This window comes from Culex pipiens, chromosome 3, assembly GCF_016801865.2.
Source record: "Culex pipiens pallens isolate TS chromosome 3, TS_CPP_V2, whole genome shotgun sequence".
Classification (NCBI taxonomy): Eukaryota; Metazoa; Arthropoda; class Insecta; order Diptera; family Culicidae; genus Culex; species Culex pipiens.
The window spans coordinates 35208600-35228027 of NC_068939.1; the positions used below are offsets into that span (position 1 = coordinate 35208600).

The 19428-nt window shown below is 38.6% G+C and overlaps 1 protein-coding gene across 1 annotated transcript; it reads right to left on the reverse strand.

The window, feature by feature from the left end:
• Nucleotides 1-3580: 3580 nt before the first annotated feature.
• On the reverse strand, nucleotides 3581-4820 carry LOC120426794 (probable chitinase 10). Its single transcript, XM_039591570.2, has 2 exons — nucleotides 4705-4820; nucleotides 3581-4651 (listed from the first exon to the last, which is right to left on the reverse strand). The coding sequence occupies exons 1-2, from the start codon at nucleotides 4709-4711 to the stop codon at nucleotides 3672-3674; spliced, it is 987 nt and encodes a 328-aa protein (XP_039447504.1). The 5' UTR covers nucleotides 4712-4820; the 3' UTR covers nucleotides 3581-3671.
• Between the last annotated feature and the right edge of the window lie 14608 nt (nucleotides 4821-19428).

Sequence of the window (19428 nt, forward strand, 5' to 3'; positions counted from 1 at the left end):
TCGCTGGTGACCTCAACGCGAAGCATGAAGTTTGGGGTAACAGCAGGAGGAATCGGAACGGAGTGATTCTGCACAACGATCTGCAAAACGGATACTACAACGTTGTGAGTCCGGATCGTCCAACGAGGGTGGCTCGGTCTGGGAATCACTCAATCATCGACTTCTTCATTACCAATATGGCTGAGAACGTGGCTCATCCTGAGGTGTTTGAAGAGTTGAGTTCTGATCACTATCCGGTGGTTGTGGAGGTTGGAGCTTCCGTTACTCCGCAGCGGCAACCAACCCGGAAAGATTACCACAACGTTGACTGGCAGCAGTTTCAGCAAGTGGTCGACAGCAACATCGACTATGATCAACACCCGGAAACTTCTGCTGATATTGATTGTTCGCTGGAAATGATCCAGCAGGCTATCAACCAAGCAGAGGCTGCCAACGTTCGGGAGGTTCCTGTTAATATTAAGGTAACTGATATTGACGTAGATACTAAACACTTAATTAGACTTAGGAATGTTTATAGGAGACAATATCAACGGACTGGGGACTATGACAAAAAGATTTCAGTTAACAATTTAAACAAAATCATACAAGACCGACTTGACAATATCAGAAATCAAGAATTTTCAAAACATGTAAGCCAGCTTGGGAATTATTCAAAACCATTTTGGAAACTTTCAAAAGTTCTAAAAAACAAACCAAAGCCTATTCCTCCTCTTATTATTGAGGATTCTCCTTTGATTACATCCGAGGAAAAGGCAAATGCACTTGGGATTCATTTTGTTAGTTCACATAATCTTGGCGCTTCCATGACCAGCCGTAAAGAAACATCAGTTGCCAATAGTATTTCAACAATCAATGACTCTACCTTTGAATTTCTTGCAGATTCCCATGTTTCTGGTGAGGAAGTCAAAGTTGCAGTAAAACAAATGAAAAATATGAAAGCTCCTGGCTTTGATAACATTTTTAATCTGGTGTTGAAAAAACAGAGTGATCAGTTCTTTCAACATCTAGCCAATATTTTCAATAAATGTTTGCAACTTGGTTACTTCCCCACCAATTGGAAGCTGGGCAAAGTCATACCAATTTTGAAGCCTCAAAAAGATCCAACATCGCCAACAAGTTATCGTCCCATTAGTCTTTTGAGTAGTCTGTCCAAACTCTTTGAGAAGGTCATCTATTCAAGGCTTTTGGATTTTACCAACGATAATAATATAATTTTGAATGAACAGTTTGGCTTCCGAAAGGGACATAATACTGCTCATCAGCTTACGAGAGTAACTAAAATCATTAAGCAGAACAAGCTTGAGTCTAAATCAACTGCTATGGCTTTGTTGGATGTTGAGAAGGCTTTTGACAATGTTTGGCATGATGGTTTGATACATAAACTGTATTTATACGGTTTTCCAATGTATCTTATCAAAATTATCCAGCACTATCTTTCGGAGAGATCGTTCAGGGTTTTTCTGAATGGGATTGCTTCTGGATCATTCAACATTGATGCTGGGGTTCCCCAAGGAAGTATTCTTGGCCCACTTCTGTACAATATTTTTACATCTGATTTGCCTACTCTTCCTGGTAATGGTGTGTTGTCACTTTTTGCTGATGACACTGCCGTTATTTATAAGGGTAAAATAACCAGATATTTAGTTGGCCGTCTTCAGAAGGGTCTTGACGTTCTTTCCGAATACTTTGGCGACTGGAAAATTCGCATAAATGCAGCCAAAACTCAAACCATCATTTTTCCACTTTCCAAATCGGCCAGATTTGCCCCAAAGGATGATGTTTTGATTAAAATGAATGATGTTTCAATACCCTGGTCAAAGGAAGTTGTCTATTTAGGTCTCATACTTGACTCGAAACTATTGTTTCGGCAGCATGTAGATAAAATATTGAACAAGTGCAGCATTCTCATCAGGTGTTTGTATCCTTTAATTAACAGAAAATCAAAACTATCTTTGAAAAATAAGCTAGCAGTTTACAAACAAATAATTTACCCCGTTATTGAGTATGCAGTACCTGTTTGGGAGTGTTGCGCTAGAACTCATAAATTGAAGCTCCAGCGTGTCCAAAACAAGGTACTCAAAATGGTTTTGAATGTTCCTGGCTGGACAAGATCAAGTGAGGTTCATGAATTAGCAGAAGTAAAAATGTTGGATCAGAAGATTCAAGAAAAATGCTTGAAATTCAGGGAAAAATGTGCTATTTCTGAATACCCCTTGATTCAAGGATTGGTTTAGTTTATTGTAAGTTTAAGTTAGTTTTAGGTTAGGTTATGTTTTCTTAACATTTTTTTTCCTCATTGTACCTAGTGTTACAAAAATGATAAATCATATACTTTTAAAGTTAAGAAAATCAACAGTGTTTAAATCACGAAAAGCAAACTAAAGCTGAAGAGCCACAGCTGACCACTTATTATGTAAACCAAATGTAATTATTATAAGAAAGATTCAATAAAGTATATTTAATTCAAAAAAAAAAAATAAGCTTGTATTGGCATTCTTACTTCCCACTCTTCTGTGATCAGACAGACGTGCGGGCTAAGCTTAGACGCAGTTTTAACTGTGTGTGCTTGGTTTGATTCCCGTTGATTGCATATTTTATTTGTGCGAAAAACCTATACGTTTATCTATCACTTAGAATTGACTTTTTCACAATATTTTTGATCGATACGATTGTGAATTCGTACATTTTATTCATGTTAATTTTATTTTCAGCTCAATTCCTCTAAAACCGGTCCCGTCCAACGAATCCCAGCCCGAAAGCTCCCGTTGCACCTGTCGAGTACAACTTTTGCCTTTTAATACCCAGCCGAGGATTATTAGAGGATTTGTAGTACCCTGACTAGGTTTCGCGGAACGTTCACGCTGGCCCCTCCCTTCCTAGGTCCTAGCCATTCCGGAGAGGACCAAAAGCCCATCATCATCATCGTGTTGTCCATCATCCCGGGCTCGTGATGGTGTTGTACTTAAATGTACACAACTATAGTGCTGCTACAACAACCCAGTAATGCCACCGCGGTGGGTTCCACCGAAAAACCGCAGTTAAGGTGCATGTTGACAAGAGGATTTGACGAACTCGTCCTGGCTTGATGTTTCCATTATTTCTAGACACACTTTTTTACGAGGTCCCCCAGCCCCTCCTCGCCCATTCCGGCCTGATGACTTGTGAACCGGAGCGCTTTGGCGGCGGGAAGTCCCTGGTGGTGGGATTAGAGTCCGAATTTTGGGTCCTCAACAGTGACGACGACGAAGACGAGGGGTATTAATTAATTTTATTTTGGCCCCTGAAGACCAGCGAAATTTAACTCTTGAGGCGTTTCCGGCGTCGAAGGCGTCGTTAAATTTGTAATCTGGCCAGATTTTTACTGACCGCCTCTGTCTAAGGGACTGCGTGGCCTTTTGGCGTTGGGAAGTGTCACTAGTTCACGCGGGATTGGACTTTTTCAACAGCCAGAGTTTCCTCTTTTGCTCTTGCAAGCCAGTGTCGTGGCCTGCTGATTTGATAAGCAAATAAACCTTCAAGACGACGACGGCGATGATGATGAGGATAGATAAGAAGGGAGGAAAAAAGCTTACGTTTTAAGTGCTTTTTCTAGAAATTCTTCTCTTTTATTAATCACACCTCTCAACAGCAAAATGACCGGGAAAAAAATAAATACTTAAATCAAATGTAATCTACCAGAGTCGCAGAAGCAGACGCTGAACGCAACCGGACTGCTGCGGATTGTCGCACGTGGTCTCGATCGCGTTCCAGAACAGTCCTGCCGGGCAGGTCAGCTGAACTGGACGCCCATTGTCACAAACGTAGTACTTGGTGCAGTCACTTTCGTGGGGTAGAAAGACCGGCACGCCTTGATCATCCCCGAAGGGACATTCCACTGACGGATGCTGGGTGGTAACCTCCGAGGTCACTTCTTCGGAAGAAGTCGTTGGCGCTTGAGTGGAGCCTCCCGCCGCAACCTTACACTGGGCACGATCCGGATGGTCACAGTAGTTGTTCACCTCGCTCCAGTGCAGTCCCGGGGGGCAGTTTTGCTCCAGCTTGGCGCCCTCGTACGTGCAGATGTAGTACTTTGTGCAGTCAACGTGGGGGAAGTACACCTGGTGGCTTTGGTCGTACACCTCGGGGCAGTCAGCACTGGGCGTGGTGGAACTAGCAGCTGGCGCTGCTGTCGAAGGACTCACCGCTGCACTACATTCAACCTGTCCCGGGTAGTCGCAGTACCGGTTGACCTGGCTCCAGTGAAGTCCCGCCGGACAGTCCTGCTCGATGGCGGCGCCTCCCCAGCTGCAGATGTAGTACTTGGTGCAGTCTTCGTGGGGCAGGTAGTTTGGTTGGTGATCCGGGTTGAACTCCTCGGGACACCGTTCGACCGGCTTGGCCGTAGTCGGGACGGTTGGAGTTGTCGAGGTGACGACCGGTCCTGCTACGCAACCGGCTTGTACGGGGTAGTCGCAATAGTTGGCCTGCGGGTTCCAGTGGAGCCCTTCGGGACAGCTTCGCTCCAGGGGGGTCAGCCAGTTGCACACGTAGTACTTAGTACAGTCCGCGTGCGGAAGGAAGGTCGGATTCTGCGGGTCAAACTGCTCCGGGCAGACGAGGTCCGATGCCGAGCAGTAGCACGTCGCCAGGACGATCAGGGTGAGTATTTGGGCTGGAAGTTAACATTTAATCAAAAGTCATTAAAAGAAGTTTATTAATACATACCTTTCATTGTTAAACTAGAACAGTTGATGTCCGATGTTTCGAGCTGGTTTCTTTCGACAAAGTGTGCAGTTTACGGCTGAACACGTAGTTTTTATATCAAGCAACGTAACACTTGAAGTATGTTAGATAAGACTTACTAAACCAGCGCCGATAAGCTTTTACTTGGTAGCACTCGGAACCGGTCATTAAGAAGTGCTCAAGAGGTTTCGTGGGAATAGCTTAAACATGTTGTATTGGCAAATCATTAGACCACTTCAGAAGACTGAATTCGGTGATTCACCAACTCTTTCGTTTTGAATTCTCAGCAGTTATCAGATCCTTTGAACCATTGTTCCGTCGTTAAAATGTTCTGTTGCTATTTTTTTCTCGATCAATTGTTCGGTTGGTCAATTGTTCAGTTGTTCAGTTGTTCCGCTGTTCCGTTGTTCTGTCTGTTGTTGTTATGTTGCTTTGTCATTCTATTCAAGAATAGTTCAATGTCCATCTTCAAATCACTCTTCTTCTGGACAGACTTATGCCGAGCTCATAAACAGTCACTCAGCCGTAAAATGGCACAGTTTAGAGCGTCAACATATGATGACAAAGTGTGACATAATCCGGCTCGGGCAGAGCAAGAGGATTCATCATCGTCACCTCCCCCAAAAAAAGGAGTAAGAATGATGACGCGCAAGGCTGACTTTCGCTCTTTCGCTCGTCACTGCTGCAAAGATCATAAATAATGACAATTTCACCAGCTTTTCCGGTGCGGTTCCGGACTGTATCGTAGCCGTAATTCCAAGGACGGCACCCCATTTTGTAACGCCGGAAAAACGTGTGCGTGTGTGATTATTTGAAATTGAACAAAATGTCTTCATCATCACCAGAATTTCAAAGTACGGGGTCTGCTGACTTCCGGGGAAGGGTGTGAAAATAGATGAAGCGTCATCAACACTCCATCCCGGGCCTGTAGCCGCTTCTGGGGTTGCCTTTGGCCATGTCCCCAATATGAGGACGACGCTCGGTGGACGGTGCCTCATTTTCCCGACCCCGAGATAGAAAGAGACCGAGATGAGTCACTTCTGGCGGCTGCCGATGCGATGGTGTTGGCGCAAAATGAGGCTGTACATCATTACCGCAATATCCACATCGTAATTTCCGGCGCCCTGGCACCTTGGCCACATTGTCACCGGTTTGTGGCGTCGACGGAGCATTTAGTACTCCAAGTCGATGCGCTGCTGATGGGGAGACCGTCAAGTGTGGTAATTTGAAATTCACTAGTCAACAACTAAGGATTTCAAAACTCAACAAGCACCACCTCAGTTCACGGTTCGGTTGCTTCCAGCAAATGAAGAGACTGCTTTTCATTTGCAGGCATATCGACGATGAAGCAATTTATTTGGGTCTAACAAATGACAAAACGATGGCTTGACGTTGATGCTGGAATGTATGTCATCTATGATGACATGATGATTGCCAGAATCCATCTGAATTTGGCAGGTACATTAGTAACCATTACCCATTACCAGTATTTCCAGAAACAGGCTATTTCCGTTATTGAAAATCGTCAACCAACCTACTTTTCAAAAAACTGCCAATATTTTCCTTTCCAAGAACTCGCATCTGCTTTTTCTCCACCAGAACAAACTTCCGATCAACAGTGGGACAGAAATTGACACTGTCTTACAAGTTTCCCACCAGCCAACATCTCGGGATCATCGCTAGTATAGTGGCAGGTTTCCTTTTCTTATTTTTGTGGCCACTCCACTGCAATATTGTGAAAAAGTTTACCAACAGCGGAATGCAGTTTCCCTGTATCTTTATTTTTCCCCGTTCCTCAAGTAATATCCGCATCCGCAAAAGTTGAGCTTTATCCACACACACACACTGCGGGCATCGGGAAAACTTTCGTCTAATACTTTCTGATAGATGGCTGAGGGGTGTTTTTATCAACAGGCGTACAGCTGTGTGTGTGTGGGGGGGGGGGGTCAGTGATGGAAAAATCGTGAAATTTCAATGGAAAAATAATATAAAACTATTTTCTTTTCAAATCATTCAAAATTTAAAATTATTTTTTTAAAAAAAATGTTAAATTATATAAGAATATAATAAATACCGTCTATTTTTATATTTTGAATCTAATATTGAAATATTTCTATTAGAATCAAAGTAATTCCATAACTTTTAGATATTGTGACAATTTTGTACAGAGCAATTCTCTACAAAATCGGCCGATTTCGACCATTTTATTTTTTTGTATTTTTTTATTTGGCTCAAACTTTGTTAAGGGCTTCCCTTTGACCAAAAAAGTTATGTTACGTCATTGGTTCACCCATACAAGTCTCCATACAATTTTGGTAGCTGTCCATACAAAAAAGGTACATGAATATTCAAACAGCTGTAACTTTTGAGAGAATTTTCTGATCAATTTGGTGTCTTCCGCAAAGTTCTAGGTATTATTGAGGACTACTGAGAAAAAAATAGGTGCACGGAAAAATGATTTGCCGATTTTTTATTAACTTTTTTCACAATAACTCAATTTCCCAAAAACACGTATATTTTGATTTTCGAGATTTTTTGATATGTTTTAGGGAACAAAAACCCGTAACTTTTGAGCCATATAGAATGGTCAAAAAATTTACCGTCAAGTTATAATTTTATGAAAAATGTAAAATTGAATTTTCAATCGAAAAGGGCTCCGTTTTCATGATAAAGCTACCGAAAACTTTATTTTTGCGAAATGTTTGCAGTTTTTCAATTTTTAAAAATAGTGCAAGTCTCACCCAAACAACCCACGATGTTCTATTGTCGATATCTCAGCAACTAATGTCCCGATTTTTAATGTTAAATCATGAAACATTCGTGACATTTTTCTGTCTCTTCGGAAACAATATTTTGATTTTTTAAATCAAGACTAACCTTTCAAAAGAGCGTAATATTAAATTTTTGCCCGATCCAAAATTTTCAAAATATTTTTCTTGAGAGATCCTCAAATTTCAAAAATGATTTATTTTTCAACGTTGAAAAGTGGACCATTGCTGAGATATTGGCATTAGAAAATAGAAGATATGTTGAATATTATTTTGGATCCTTCACCCGAGCATGGGTAAATAACAAGGGAAATGCGTAATAATACCTTTCTCTGGTATCAATACAAAATTTTGGTATTCCTGGACCCTTTAAAATATGTCTTAAAGATTATGCAAGTGCAAAATTTGGTATCATACCAATTTAAGGTATTGTTTTGATATTGCAAAATTGCAGAATTTGTCAATGGTCGAACACCACATTTTGGTATTCTTTTGGTATTAAATTGTTTTATCAAGTTCCTCTGAAACTATGGGAAAATTTTGACCAATTTTGACAAAATAATTAATTTTGCGCTAAAATGATGTCTCAAAGCGAATGCTTTCATTGAAAACCCGAAATTTCAAACTTGATATTAAACATTTTTGATATATCCCCTAAAGAAATGACTTGTAATTGTGGAAAAATGTCTAAGTCAGGATGGCACATTTTGGTATTAAAAAAAAGGTAAAGGTTTCATCAAATTCCTCTGAAACTATGGGAAACTTATTATAAATTTTGACGAGATAATTTATTTTGCGCTTAAATGACTTGAAACCCAAAAATGTTAAAGCTGATTTTCATATATTCACTAAGATACATTGAAAAACGAGTTAATCGACAGATTGTTGAATTTTGGTGAATTTCAATCCAGTTTCATTTTAAAAACACTTATTTTTCAATCTTGTTATTTTCAGAAGCTTCAAGAACTTCAAGCACAGCTAGTTCATCAATGACAAATGCATTCGCTGTGGTGAAAAATATCACTAAGAACAATATGGAATCATCAGGTGAGTAGATTTGGCTGTTGCATATGGATCATTTCCGTTTTTTCACTAACTGCAACTGCTGCACTAAAAATGGTATGAAAATACCAAATTTTGGTATTTCTTGTCCAAAAACCAGCGACCAAAATGTGTTCTTTGTTGCCCAGATGGTAAAATACCATGAAATCATACCAAAATCACGTTTGTGGAAGACCACAGGAATACCGAAATCTGATTTTCCAAGGGCGCGGGCATACCTTAAAATAAAAGCTTTGTTCAAAAATCCAGAAGACCTCAGCTTGGTATTGAAATGGTTTTATTTTGAGGTATTATTTTACCCTTGGAATAACATGGTTTGGTATTGTTGTGCCCTGCCACAGACAAGACTTTGGTATGATTTCATGGTATTTTACCATCTATTACTGGGCAACCAAGAGTCCCTGTTATTTGCCCAAGTAATACCAAAATTTGGTATTCCCGTGTTATTTACCCCTGCTCGGGAGCTCAGGGAGACGACTCCTACACCTGGACTGAGCTATCGACCTAACCCGTTAGGTTAGACCGGGGCCAACATTTACTTCCCCATCCGACGGAAGGCGTGGTCAGACAAATCTCGTCTCGAAAAATGCCACCGTGACCGTCTGGGATCGAACCCAAGCCGACTGGGTGAGAGGCAACCACGCTTGCCCCTACACCACGGTCCGGGTGGTTTGCCCGGATCAAGCTAGTAAGACTGTAAATCAAAATCACTGTATTAAAACTAGCAAGAGAAATTTTTCGCAACAAAAAAAAAGTGAAACCCTTCAATTTTTAATCCTTGGAACCACGAATAGCAGAAACAATTAGGATTTAAAAAGAGAATCTTGCTTGTTTTGGTGATATTCACAGCCCCCAAATTTGAGCTTGCTAAGAATATGATGAATTTAATTTTGCACGTTTTTGTGTACGATCAACATGGAACAATCATCATCAAAAGAAAATCTTTGGATGTTCATCAAGAGAAAAAAAATCCAAAGGGAGCATGACTCTCCTCTCTCGCGCACGAAAGATCGGTAAAAAGAATCTAAAAAAATCATCATTTTGATTATTCGGTGGAACATCTTTTTCACTACTTCACTTGCAAGTGTAACGTCACACGTCGAAAAATGACCTGTCACATTTTGTGTGTAAACAAAGTGAAATCAATATTTTTGAATGGCGCTAACAAGGAAATTCACAAAAAAAATCATCAGCACATTGATTTTCTTGGAGATTGTTGGGAGCGATTTTCTTTTGCGTGATTTGCCTCCTCTCTCTTTCGCGGGTGAAGAAAGTTCGCAATGTTGAATGTAATGGTAAATGGCTCTATTGTAGGACAAGTGCTCACAAATTATTAAAAAAAATGAAAATACTATCAATATTCTCGAAATGTTGGAATTTCAAATAAAATTTAAAACCCTTATCCAGGTTTTTAAGCGAAGATGGCGTTCGAATGTTGAACGTCCGAAATGTCAAAATCGCGCAGTAGCACCAACATTAGAAAAAAATGCGGCTGTCATGCCATATGGCACACTTTTTTATAATGTTGGTACCACTGCGTGATTTTGACATTTCGGGCGTTCACCATTCGAACGCCATTTTCGCTTAAAAAGCTGGATAAGGCCGATGCATTTAAATTAAAAGAGGCTCGCCTCGTGCATGAACCACGTGATCTTATTTATTGAAAAAACAACACTTTTACTAGTTGTTTGTTCCATCGTCTTTAATAAAGTGTAATTTTTTATCATTTCAGAAACCATTTTTTTTCTCCAAAATTCGATAAAGAACCCAATTATACAATTACAAATTTCCCACCACTGCTGGCAAACAACTTTTCCCTGACGCCAAGCCAACACCGCCGGCGTCGAACACTTGGTGGAAACTATCGCCGGAAAAGCGATCAAATCCCGGTACGGCGGTACGAGAAGGCAGAAGGAAGTCGAGTAACCCGAAAAGAAAAATGAGATAATTTAATATCGGCGAGAAGCGATGAAAAATTGGCAGCAGCAAGTGGGAAAAATAGCAAAGTTTACTGGCGCTAGGCTCTTAAGGGGGTGGCGCGGAGGTGAAAGTTTTCCTCGAATAGTGAAGGGATTTTCCAGGCTTGCCACCGCACCTTGACGGGGTTTGCAACATCTGCGTTTGACGGCGGGCTTGTCACAGCGAATCAAGCTTTTTCCTGCGATTTCCATCGGAAACTTTCAAAATAAGATTGCAGCCGTGCGGTGCGGCTTAAATTGAAAAATCGTGAATTGCATAACTTCGGGCGCCGCAGTCAGCCTGAAAGTATACACCGATTTTTTTTTTTGCTGCGAAAATATGATAAAGTTAAACTCGACCCTTGCTCGCAGTGAATGCATTTCAATTCAATAATTTTCAAAATTTTTAATTAAAACGAAGTTGGTCACATCCGTCAACAGCAGGCTCGAGTTACGTAATAATGAAGGGCTGAATTTTTTTTTCTCCAAATAATTTTAATAATGTTCGAGTGATGTGGGTGCAGTTATTCGGGTTGGTCGAGAGTGGTAAATGTTTCATTTTTTGCTCGTTAATTAGTCTGCATCATTAAATTGGTATTAAATTTCATGCCACAGTTTGGCGCCTGCCTTGCCATCAATATTTTTATCTCCCGATACGTTATGATGTGGCAAGCTTGTGGCATTTTGCACACACAAAAAATACACGTGTGGGTTTGCAGTTCGAGTTCAACTCATGATTGGGATCTCCAATTAACAATTCATTATTGCATATTTATGATGGTTCTAGTTTGTAACTCGGCACCAGCTGCGTGGCCCTGACAGGTCATCTGGATGGGAGAGGGTGTTTTTTGTGCTGATGAATGTTATGTTTATCGATCACAGTTTACGCTTATTTTAGTGGAATTTAATTTATATCTGATGCAAAGTTAGCACATTCTTGCTGCCCTTGTTTGCATGGATTTGCCCATGCATAAATTTCCCAGATTCGATTGATTTATAGATTAAAATGGGCAAGTTTCATAAAAAGTGATCCAGGATAAACTATTTGAATTGATTTTTAAAAATGCAATAAATAATTTAACTACTAATTTTATTTATAATTGATTCGTATTTTTTCGATTTAATTCATTTTATGAATTTCTCGTTTTTTTAACTATAATTTTATTCACACACACAAAAAAAAAAAAAAACACCAAATTAAACTGAAAAGCAAATTAAAAAAAATGTTAAAAGTAGAAAAAACGGAAAAACCAACACAAACAGGAATAAAAAAATCGAAAACAAAAATAAAAAAAGCTGTGCATTTAGAGTCAAGAGTCAAGAGTCAAGAGTCAAGAGTCAAGAGTCAAGAGTCAAGAGTCAAGAGTCAAGAGTCAAGAGTCAAGAGTCAAGAGTCAAGAGTCAAGAGTCAAGAGTCAAGAGTCAAGAGTCAAGAGTCAAGAGTCAAGAGTCAAGAGTCAAGAGTCAAGAGTCAAGAGTCAAGAGTCAAGAGTCAAGAGTCAAGAGTCAAGAGTCAAGAGTCAAGAGTCAAGAGTCAAGAGTCAAGAGGTCAAGAGTCAAGAGTCAAGAGTCAAGAGTCAAGAGTCAAGAGTCAAGAGTCAAGAGTCAAGAGTCAAGAGTCAAGAGTCAAGAGTCAAGAGTCAAGAGTCAAGAGTCAAGAGTCAAGAGTCAAGAGTCAAGAGTCAAGAGTCAAGAGTTGAGAGTTGAGAGTTGAAAATAAACAGTCACGAGTTAAGAGTTTAGTGTTCATGTTGAAGTTGGAATCTAATTTCCAGATAATAATCAAATACGCCATCCCAAAACCATAACTAACCCGGTGGCAACATCCGTCCTCACGAACCTGATGACACGGAAAATGCTCTCTATCCCGGGTTATCTTTTCCGGGGAATTGTTTGTACGTTTGTACGCTGCGTGTGCTGGCGCTAAATTTTCGCGACCCGTTCCATCACGTGTTATCAAACGCGTACTCCCCTCGAAACTGTCCCCGTGGGACCTCAACCGACGAGGTGCACCGGAAAAGCTGAAAATTACCAGCTTATCGATCGCTGACCCGGATGGTTTTAAATTTCGGTTGAGTGTCAAACAACAACAACAACTGCGCTTGGCGCAGGGAGGGTGGAACGATGGGGTTGCAATTTTATCTGGGCCCGGAACATTCCGGTGACTATTTTGTGCCTCGACGACGGTGCGAGCACGTTCCGATGCGGTTCGGAATAAAGTTTACGTTGACGCCAATTTTCGCGGTTTAAATGCGTATTGCAATTTATTTCAAGCGGGATTTGGCATCCAAAATAATTACATGATCAAAAATTAAGGAATTGTCTAACGGCTCTCATTAGGAGGAATTTACGCCCAAGTTCACGCAAAATGACCATAATTGGCTGTCCGGAATGCCTCCTACAGCCCTGCCAAAGTCAAATCCTTTCCCATCCAAATTACCGCCAAGAATGACCGAAAAGGAATCTGTGGTTGACTGGCCGGAACGTCGAAACCACGCGATAATTAGCTCCACCATTTGGGTGGGGTTTTCGGAGAAAACTCCTTACCCCCCACACGGTTGTGTAATCCGATCCTGAGACTTCGTCCGAGAAAAGCAAATGTCATGAGAGGCCAAATCTTGAGGGTTTTTGCCCTTGCAACTGGTCTGTCAGATTTTGTTTCGGTTTTATGTGTCGGAATGTGTGGGAGGTAATCAATTTGACCTCGGCTGGGTTGGCTTCGTGCTGGCCACCGATTATGTTCCGGACCGGCAAACGCATCCTCGGGCAGAGACTGGAGGCTGAGATTGGCAGTTGGAATCGTGTGTGGCCTCCTTAATCCACCTCCAAATTTCAAACTTTCTATAAAAAATCCATTACCCAAAATCTCAAATTTCAACTGAATAAATACGGTTTATCGATTTTTAAAAGTAATGTTCACAAGAAAAAATATAAAATTTCATACAAGTAAAATCAAAATATAAGTAATTACGATTTGTTTTGTTTTCAGTATATTTTACTTTTTTGAATGTTGTAATACCTATTCAACGCGAAAGAACAATTGTTTACACTTATACCATTTTTTCTGATTTTTAATCAATCATTAAATACAGAAACAATAACAATACATTATAAAATAATGATTCCATATTTAAAATAAATTTGAAAATTCTACTACTTTTCAAAATCCATTTTGTTTTTAAAATATGTTGAAGATATAAAAGTTTAATTCATCATTAGGCTGGTACAAATATTTTTAAAAGTTTTTGTCACCCCCCCCCCCCCCCCCACCCCTTCAAAATTGGCCCGAAAAATCAGGGGGCAAAAAAATATTTTTACAATAAACTTCAAAATTTAAATGAAAATTCAAGTGCAACCAGCTGAAATTAAATTAAAATACATTCTTCTGCGTTTAAAATCATTTTTAACATGTTTGGGTTTATTAAAAAATCTTAAGATTTTTTGAAAATTTTCGATGCAAAACCTTTTTTTTCGATACAATTTTTGTTTTTGTCAGATCTTAGATTTTTTGAAAACTAATGATTGCAAAACAACTGAACTAGTGTAAAATGCATTTTAAAACACTTTTTTCATTTAAATGTGAAGACTATGGCTTGTTATTTAAATTTTTATATTTTTTTTATTTTTTTGCCCCCCCCCCTTGACCTCGGCCAGGGCCGAGGGACAAAAACTTTTTTAAATATTTGCATCGGCCTTATTTGACAAAAATAATATAAGCTATTGAATATTTTGAATGCAATTAAACAAAAATGAAATGAAAAAGAAAAATTTGCTTCAAAATTAATTAAAAATAAATTTATTTTGATGGCACACACATCCACACGCAAGATGAGAGCTTAACTGCTTAACGAAAGTCGCCATCAATATCTTTTCACTTGCGCTAACGTTTTCAAAGCGCTCAAGATATGAGATAGCTTCCAACTATCGGCAACATGTTCTTTTGAATATCAGTTAGTCACTCACTTGAAAAATAATCCAAAAACAAGTAAATAATTAGCAAGCGCCATCAAAAAAACAAACGCGACAAGTCTTTTGACGTTTGACTTTTGACGACCCATTCCAATCGAAGGCTGAAGAAAACCGAGCGAGAAACGAAGGCAAGTAAAGAACAAAGGGTGGCCACCAACACCACTCTCAGCGCCTGTTGGAGTGAGCCAGTGATGCCAGGAAACTTTCTCTATAAATACTTCTTTGCAAATTTAATTTTTATAGGACTTTTTCGGTGAAAACTGACACACATTTTAAAAGAAAGATGCCGTCCGAGAGCCAAATTAGCCCTTCGCTGACTTAGTTTTCCGTCCTTTATATCTTCTTCTATGACTCGTAGTCGACCTATCCACCTAAAATTGCATCATCTTTCTTCTAAAATTTGTGTCAGTTTTCACCGTAAAAGAGCGCTGGAAGAAAAAAGAACTAAGCTGAAAATAAAAGAATGGGCGTGGCCCAATGCATTCTCGTCTGATTAGAATACATTTTGTAAATATTTTTTTAAATGCTTGTAAAAGGAATGACTTTAAGTAAAAGTGAAAATAAACAGAAATGTTCACAAAAAGTTGCTCTACACGTTGGCGTACTCAGTTTAAGTAATTTTCAAGGAACACTCAAGATTATCCAGCATCATTCAAACACGACCGCTTATTAGGCTTAAAATGGGTATTTTTCCCCTACAACCTAAGAGCTGATGTTAAAATATTTTAATTTCCTTCTTTCTGTATGCCTATCATATTTTTCCGATTGAAAAAATAATCCCATCTGGGAGATTGAAATTTCTAAGCATAATCACCATTCTTGAATGAAAAAAGGGGGGAAAAAAGAAAAGGTCACATGTGTTAACGGATTCCAATAAATCTATATGCTTTATGTCATCGAACAATGGGAACAATTTTTCACTCTCTGACAAAACAAATGCGTCGCACATGCCTCTCCCCAGTTGTCTCCCGGGGGACCAATAGTTGCCGATTGGGCCTCCTCTCCCAAAACACCCCCCCTCCACCATCCAAATATTGTCCCTTAATAACGATATAACACGCCAATTTTTACGTTATTTATTCGCGCTCCAGGAATACTCATAAATAGTAATAAATATTTTCAACACATGATCGCACGATGAAAGTTTAATAATGCGCACCATTTTCACACAAACAAAAACACATACACACACACAGAAACGCACATTTTGTTGATTTTTGTGTATTATTGCGGTGCGAATGTGTGCCCCGTTTGTTTGTTTACGAAATGAGGGCGCCATTTTCGAGCTTGAGCGCGATTTTATTTGTTTGCAGCTCCCGTTTGGTCAGGAGCAGATAACTCGGGTGTCACAGGCGCGTTAGCAAACAAAGGGGAGGCCCTTTGGAAGGTCATGCGTTTGGTGCCACCCCTGCACCGGTGGTAAACACATCCCTAAGGGGGAATTTTGGTTTTGTTTCATTTGCTGAAGATGGTTCGGAAAAACCAATTTAAAAAAATATACTTTTAAAAATTTATATCGAAAAAAAACGAAAACCATTTAACAACAATGAAATACAGAACAACAAAACAACAGAACAGCAGAACAACAGAACAACAGAACAACAGAACAACAGAACAACAGAACAACAGAACAACAGAACAACAGATCAACAGATCAACAGATCAACAAAACAACAGAGCAACAGAACAACCGAACAACCGAACAACAGAACAACAGAACAACAGAACAACAGAACAACAGAACAACAGAACAACAGAACAAAAGAACAACAGAACATCAGATCATCAGAACGACAGATCAACAGAACAACAGAACAAAAGAACAACAGAACAACAGGACAGCAGAACATTAGAACAACAGAACAACAGGACAGCAGAACATTAGAACAACAGATCAAAAGAATTCAAGTTAAGCAAAAACTTAAAATGTTAAGAAAATACCGAAAAAAAGTATTCCGCTCGTTAACAAAAAAAAGGTAAACTCTGCAATTCCAGCACGAGTGCAAACAAATCTTCCCCCCGACCCATAAATTGACGCTGGTGGCAGTGAAATTAACACTGCTGAACCAGTGCAACTGTAAACTACATTTTTCATGCTATCTTTTTTTTCTTGCAATGCTCATCATCAGAGCACCACCGCGTTGATGATGGCCCCCAGCTCATGTGTCACGATGCGCGGAAACGGAACTCAGATGTGTGCGGGACACGAGAAATCGGTTCTGCCTGCCCCGGACAGCTGTTGCTCCTCGCTCATTTCAGCCATGTAGGTACAACCTGACATAAATCCGGGCAAAATGTTGACACTTTTTTTTCGGTCTCTGTCCTGTATGCGCATAGTGTAAACAACGAGGGGAAAATGGTTAAAACTGTGCCAATAAGGTTTTTAGCGGACTTCAGCTAGTTGCCACTAGATGGCGGGGCTTAAAAGCAGTCTACTTGCATACAAGTTTGTATAATTTATTTATCCATTGTGTACAAGTTCACCCACTTTTCCCAACAACAACAACAACCGTACCCTCGGGACCGAAAAGACATGAAACCCCCCTCCTGCCTTATGATGCTGGTGGTTACTGCTGGACGACCCCTCGTCTTCCCCGTAGTTGTGTAGGTCAGTCAGGTTGTTTGAGGTTGTGAAGGTTTATTTGCTGACAATTTGCTACAATTGTTGTGTACGTCGGTCCCAACAGTCCCGCAGATAACCGTTTGCGAGAGTTACAACACGCATCATGCGCATCAATCAAGCGGACAATCGGACAGTGAAATATTTGTTTATTTTATTTATTTTTTTCATATCGTTAATTTTAATTGTGATGGCAGCACTGGCGCAGGAGTGGGTACATTGTCGCAGTTTAATGTGATGCGTGTTAATTTATGAAAGTTCATTAGTGCAGTTGCTAGTGACTTCAAATGATATAGAAACCTTTTTTTGTTGCCTTCCACATATACAATTATAAATTTTTGGTGAAATTGTCAAAAACTATGAATAAAAACCAACTATAAACATAATTTTCAACTAAATAACAAGAAATTGTAAAATTGCAACATAAGAGCAATTCTTTCAAGAATAATAAGGTAATTAAATATTCAAAAATGAAAGGATTTCCTGAGCACACCATATTGCAAAGATGTAGGTATTGCTTTGAACATTTCATAAACCAATAGTTACAATTTAATAATATAATTATATAATATAATTAGCCATATTTCTAATTTAACTTTACACACACAAAATAACCATGCAAAATTACCATTTATAAAAAATCATTTTTGTTTGTGATTCAGGCAATAAATGCCATTTCAATTATTGACTTTTTTTTTAATATCATTTGGTAAAATATGGCTATTTTGAGCAATACCTACAACTTTGCAGAATACACCAAACTGATCAGAAAATCCGTTCTCAAGATAAGATTTTTGGAATATTGAATAACTCCACCTCCGACCCCCCTGTATCAAATGATCTAGATTTTTCATACATTTCGAAGGATTTTTCATACACATTTTTGAAACTACTCAAACTTTTCACAAAACTACGTCTTTTCGAAAAAAAAAAATGTTTTTTACAATATAGGTATCAAATGATCGGAATTTTTCATACATTTCGAAAGTAATAGTATTTTTCGTGAAATACGTTCTAGACTCCATTATCCGAAGTCTGGACTATGTTATGTCCAAAGGTTTGTTTGGTATATTTTTTTAATTTTTTTTATTTTCTTATTTTCAATATCAAATTCAAGTTTTGCGACCCCATTTTAGTCAAATTTGGATATTTGATTGCCTAATAAATCAAAAAATAAATGTTTTACATCATTCTTCCATCACCATTTTGGCAGCCATTTCTTTAGAGTTGTTAGAGTGGCCAATCACTTTAGAGTGGTTTAGAGGTCAAACTTAAGCTCGACAATTAAAAAATATGACAACAACAATTTTTTTTTTGTAATTCGTTTATCCGAAGATTTGATTACATATCTGAAGTGCAATTTTGACAAGGCCTTCGAATAATTTAGCCTGACTCTTTTTTTTTCAAAACTACGTCTTTTGAAAAATTACTTATTTTTTCACAAGATGAATATAAAAATTTTGGGAATTTTTCATACATCTCGAAAGATTTTTTTGAATTACTAAAAATTTGACGGGCTTTCCGAAAAAAATACACTGAAAGAAAAAAACATTCCACTTTTATGAGATTTTTTGATTTTTAAGTTTAAAAGTCAAATTTGAAGGTGAGCCCACAATTTTTCTTCGTTAATTTTTTTTGTGAAAATAACCTAAGATGTTACCTAAAAAAGCGCAAAATTTTTTTACTGAAACTAATTTTTTAAAATGTGCTCTAATCGTCTAAATTTTCAAAAACCAAACACGAGAGTCGATTCTTCAGACAATTTTAAATAAAAGTCTTAATATTGACCATTGTCCAAAGTCCAATCCTTGTGCAGTAACAGCGGTTTTAAAAATAAAAATGTGGAAAGACTAGGTTTTTTTATGGTTTTGGCAATTTATATACGACAGACTTGATTTTTCTGTCTCGAAAATATTTTTACCGAAAAGCTAGTACAATTTCCGATAAGTTTGTCAATGACCATATTTCAATTGGATGTATGGGCTTACATATATAAGCTAATTTACTATCTAGGTTACTATACTACACTGAACAAATATTATGTTAATCGGACGAGCTTTTCGGTAAAAATATTTTCGAGACTGAAAAATCAAGCCTGTCATATAGAAATTGCCAAAAACCATAAAAAACCTATTTTTTCAACATTTTTATTTTTGAAACCGCTGTAACTTCACAAGGATTGGACTTAGGACAGTGATCAATATTTAGACTTTTATGTGAAATTGTCTGGAGAATCGACTCTCGTTTTTTGGTTTTTGAAAATTTTGAAGTTTAGAGTACTTTTGAAAAAAACTGTTTCAGTAAATGATTTTTGTACTTTTTTTAGGTG